The 5,404-nt window shown below is 42.2% G+C and overlaps 1 protein-coding gene across 1 annotated transcript; it reads left to right on the top strand.

The window, feature by feature from the left end:
• Positions 1 to 412: 412 nt before the first annotated feature.
• Positions 413 to 3,180, top strand: LOC141134739 (transcription factor HES-7.1-like). Its single transcript, XM_073624176.1, has 2 exons — positions 413 to 502; positions 2,764 to 3,180. Exons 1-2 carry the CDS (start codon positions 491 to 493, stop codon positions 3,178 to 3,180), a joined length of 429 nt encoding a protein of 142 aa, XP_073480277.1. The 5' UTR covers positions 413 to 490.
• Positions 3,181 to 5,404: the final 2,224 nt, after the last annotated feature.

Here is a 5,404-nt window from a genome sequence, read left to right on the forward strand (position 1 = left end):
GTCGTGTGTCTTATGTAATGTTTTAGAATGTTTTCTGTAAGTCTTCAGAAAAATGCAAGTGGTTGACAGAGTAAGTAAGTGAAATATCTCTCTCGGATCTCTGATATGTCTTGCTTCATAAATGGGGAAAGTCTTCAAGACATATAAGAGACTGGAGAGTTTTTGGCTGAGTTAAACTTTACTTTATTACACCTATTAACTAGGTAATTATAAATGCATCTAGTGCTTTGGACAATGAGACCAGCTGGGCAATTTGACCCTCATTTATCAAGCCACAATGGCAGTGAAGGTACACTAAACAGCATGCTAATGTGGCCTCTCAATCAATGTAGTGCAATTGCCCCTTGGTCAGTCATACCCCTTAGTCTAACATGGTCATTGAATTTATCTACTTATTCCATTCCAGCTTTTGAAGCCCCAGGTGGAAAAGAAAAGGAGAGAAAGAATTAATACCAGCCTGGAGAAGCTAAGAATTTTATTATCTCAAGCGATGAAGATTGAGGTGAGATTTTAATGAATAAGCTATTACTAATATCAACACATTGAAAAAAAATTATTTAGAGAAAAACTGGGGTCAATTTTGAACCAGATATATCGCTTTAGAATTATGAGGTGTTGATATCCCTGATAAAACAGATTATCTTACAGCGTAGATTTTGAACGTAATAGTATGCCCTGTACACACGGTCGGACTTTGTTCGGACATTCCGACAACAAAATCCGAGGATTTTTTACGACGGATGTTGGCTCAAACTTGTCTTGCATACACACGGTCACACAAAGTTGTCGGAAAATCCGATCGTTCTAAACGCGGTGACGTAAAACATGTACGTCGGGACTATAAACGGGGCAGTGGCCAATAGCTTTCATCTCTTTATTTATTCTGAGCACTTTGTGCGTCGGATTTGTGTACACACGATCGGAATTTCTGACAACGGATTTTGTTGTCGGAAAATTTTATATCGTGCTCTCAAACTTTGTGTGTCGGAAAATACGATAAAAAATGTGTGATGAAGCCTACACACGGTCGGAATTTCCGACAACAAGGTCCTATCACACATTTTCTGTCGGAAAATCCGACCGTGTGTACGGGGCATAAAGATTAGAAAGCAAGGAGATCTACATGAAAGGAGATCCTCGTATGAGACAAGTGTAGCAAGGATCTGACCTCTTGAGATCAAACAGAAGGTAGGACCCAACCCAAAAAAATTACTTATGAACTCATTCACTTAAAGTTTCGAACAAGTAGCATATCATTTATTACAAGAGACAGTAATTTCTTGGAACCCTTTGTCAGCTTGCCCGACCTCTAGGCTCCCATGTACCTTATTTTAGAACAAGAAGGCTAATTGTCTCTATATTCCACAACAAGACATTCCAAAAATTAAAAATGTATTCCAAAAACATCTTTTTGCAAAATCATTCTAGCAAATGAACCTGATATTATATAAAGAGCCAAATATTAGCATACATGTACTAACCTCTTGGCACCAGTCGCACACAATAAATGCGGCCTCTCAGAGGGTGGGCCTTGGTGCCGATTGGCCGCATATTTGCATGCATTAGTAAAATCACAGCTGTGCCGAGAGCATGCGCCCTGCGTGCTCCTGGCACAGTTACTGACGGTTAAGGGAAAGCTCTCGATCGCTGCTTGCGACAGCCAATCACGGCGGTCCACATGATCATATACCCCACCTTCCGGCATCCTAAACCCCTTAAAGGGCTCGTAGGCTCTGGCTCCAAGAGGTTAATGATGTTGTATAATCATGTATAATCATTAATAAAGCATATAATAATTGCATATAATAATAAATTTGCTTTATCAACTCTGCACTTTCAGTTATACATTTTATTTTTTGTAATGGGAGCACTGTTAAATCGGAGTTCCACCCATTTAAAATTCAGCAGCTACAAAAAGTATAGCTGCTGACTTTTAATAATCAGACACTCACCTGTCCCATGGTCCAGCGATGCGGGCGTATGATGTGTACAAAAAGATAGCAGAGAGGAAGGGGAAGAGGTGATCTTTCTTCTGGCGCCGTGGCGCCTGGGAGGAAGCGGGAGCTGGGTGCTTCTAAAAACAGAGTACCCGCTCCCCCCCAAAAAATGACATGCCAAATGTGATATGTCAGGGGGTCAACTGCACTTAAAGCGGAAGTTCCATTTTTGGGTGGAACTCTGCTTTAAATGTCATCGGAATAGGCCCATTACCATCCTGTTAAAAGGTGACAGAATGCATAAAAGGTTGGCATGTGACTGAATGTTAGCCAGTCTTGTGACCAAGGGTGCAGTATTTTGTCTCAAGCTCTCTAGAGTTCAAAGATCAGATCCTCCATCCACTGCCCATCAACAGTGCAGGTAGTGGTATAGTGTAGTTTAGTTTTGGATGAAGCAAAGATCTTTTCAGTGTTTTTTTTTCCTTTTTGTTGTTTGTGTTCTACTTCAGGGAGATGAAATCTCTTCAGTTTGGGGGATATCCTCTCATAGGTAACTGTCAGGTGTTCCCATTGAAAGAATGTCCCTCTATTGCTGTCTTGGTAATAACTGTATATGCTTGGCTCTCTCATCTCATCCCAACACAAAGACAGAGAGTTTGAATCTCCTCAGCGATGACAAATATAGCAAAATAGACCTAACAGGGGTTCTAATTCTGACTCACTCTATCCAAAACATTTAAAAAGTTTAGATAATTGTATACATTATACAGATTTGGATAACAGTTTCCTTGTAATTGTCAAACCATGTATCTTTTTTTCATGGCAGAAATTACAGAATCCAAAAATTGAGAAAGCAGAGATCTTGGAATATACCGTTCAGTTTCTCCAGTCCACGATGAAGCCCTCTGAGATGCCTCAAGATAACTTCAGTCAGGAATACCAATCTGGCTTCCAGCATTGCCTTCAAACCGCCTTGCACTTAATAAACTCCAGCCAGCAGCTGTCTTATGTAAGCAAGGACTTCCTCTTCCAACAGTTATCACTAAACCACCCTGAGGTGTCTTCATCACTGGACCATCAATATCTCACACTCCACGAGGTATCGTCTACATTTAGTCAAAAGACATCTACACAACTTGACTACTCATTAAAATCCCCGGGAGACCATAAAAATAACCTAGTTATTGCTCAAAGCGGACTTTCTTCTGATCAAAAGTGGAGCTCTTGGAGACCATGGGCCTAATAGAACTATTAAGTGGACCTTACTGGGATACATACTCTTACAAATCAAGATGCTGTGATTTGCTTCTCATATGTGCCTTTCTTTGTGCAAAATATGTTGCTGTTTTTGGGTTTCAGAGTCATTTAAGAAGTTTCTTGTTTCAACATCATTAGTATCTCAAGAAAAAATATGATTTAACCAACTAACTGCCACAGCTTTGTACTGGATGCCCCACTCTTTGCATGGCCCATTGTTGCCACTTGACAGTCACTTCAAATGGTGATTCGCTTGATTCAAAATTTGTAAAAATCTGAAGAAGCAGCACTGAAAACCTTCATGACCTATGATGTATTAATTCCAGAATCTGGCAATCGTGCATCATCATCATCCTATCCTAGGCTATTAACTTGTGTATTGCCAGGCTTTTACAACGTCTACATGTAAAGTATAAAATAATTGAGTGTACTATATTTATAACACAATTCACCATGTTCATTAATCAATAAAAAATAATGTTAAAGCCTAACTTCAGACTCATTTTTTTCATAGTGCTCCTAAGTTGGTTAAACAACCTCTTCAAAAAACTGTGGCTATAATAGCCATTTTCATTCTGGAGATGTCTCCCACAGTACTTCTTTTACACCACTAGATATCCTGTGTCCTCCAGGTTGAATGATGGTGATAATCATTCAACCTGGAAAACTGCCCTTTAGGGAGCATCTGCACTAAGACCTGAACTCAAAGTGTATTGATGCAGAGAAGCAACATGGCCCAAAAGGGCCTCATGGTTTGGAGGTAGCACCTCTGACTCCAGATCAGAAGGTTGCATTCTCAAATAGCATTGGCATCAGTTGTCATTTTGATAGCAAAATATTTTGTTATTTAACTGGTTCCCGCCCCCCGTATGGTGAAATGACGGATGGGAGGAAGCACTCTCGTTCTGGGAGGACGTCATATTATATAATATATAATTGGACACAGCCCAACACCGATCCAGGTAAAGAGCCTATGACGTCCAATCACAGCTGATCCCAGTGTAGACAGGAAATACCAGTTATCGGCATTCCTATCCTCTCGCTGACAGCGTGTGAGGACACTGATCATTGGTGTTCTTATTATCAGTGAAGGCCCAACAGTGCCCACCAGTGATGCCAATCAATCCCCACCAGTGATGCCTTTTAGTGCCCATTAGTGATGCCCATCAGTATCCATCAGTGCCACCTATCAGTGCCAAACAGTGCCCACCAGTGATGCCAATCAACCCCCACCAGTGATGCCTTTTAGTGCCCATTAGTGATTCCCATCAGTATCCATCAGTGCCACCTATCAGTGCCCAACAGTGCCCACCAGTGATGCCAATCAACCCCCACCAGTGATGCATTTTAGTGCCCATTAGTGATGCCCATCAGTATCCATCAGTGCCACCTATCAGTGCCCAACAGTGCCCACCAGTGATGCCAATCAACTCCCACCAGTGATGCCTTTTAGTGCCCATTAGTGATGCCCATCAGTATCCATCAGTGCCACCTATCAGTGCCCAACAGTGCCCACCAGTGATGCCAATCAACCCCCACCAGTGATACCTTTTAGTGCCCATTAGTGATGCCCATCAGTATCCAACAGTGCCACCTATCAGTGCCCAACAGTGCCCACCAGTGATGCCAATCAACCACCACCAGTGATGCATTTTAGTGCCCATTAGTGATGCCCATCAGTATCCATCAGTGCCACCTATCAGTGCCCAACAGTGCCCACCAGTGATGCCTTTTAGTGCCCATTAGTGATGCCCATCAGTATCCATCAGTGCCACCTATCAGTGCCCATCAGTGCCATCTATCAGTGCTCATCATTGCCACTTATCTGTGCCCGCCTACCATTGTCCATAAGTGCTGCCTATCAGTGCCGCCTATCAGTGCCCATCAGTTCCAGCTACCATATTTACCTATCAGTGCCCATCAGTGCTTTTTTATAGGTGAACATTCTTTCCAAAAGGTTTTATGTTGTGATTTTGTTTTTTACCTGTAAAAGTCTTTCTTGTGTAGACATTCATAAGTCCTGAGGCTGCGATTTGGCCCCGTCATCTTCAGTGTGATTTTAGCAACCCCAGCAGACTCAAAGCTGTCGCTCAAGTGAAACTCTATAGTATTCCCCTTTGCTCCTTCTCTGGTTGCTGCATAAAAGGATATGTAGGGAGGTAAGGGGAGAGGCAGAGGAGCTAGGCCAGCATAGACACTCCCAGAGAAGT

Source organism: Aquarana catesbeiana, linkage group LG03 (genome assembly GCF_042186555.1).
Source record: "Aquarana catesbeiana isolate 2022-GZ linkage group LG03, ASM4218655v1, whole genome shotgun sequence".
Lineage (NCBI taxonomy): Eukaryota > Metazoa > Chordata > Amphibia > Anura > Ranidae > Aquarana > Aquarana catesbeiana.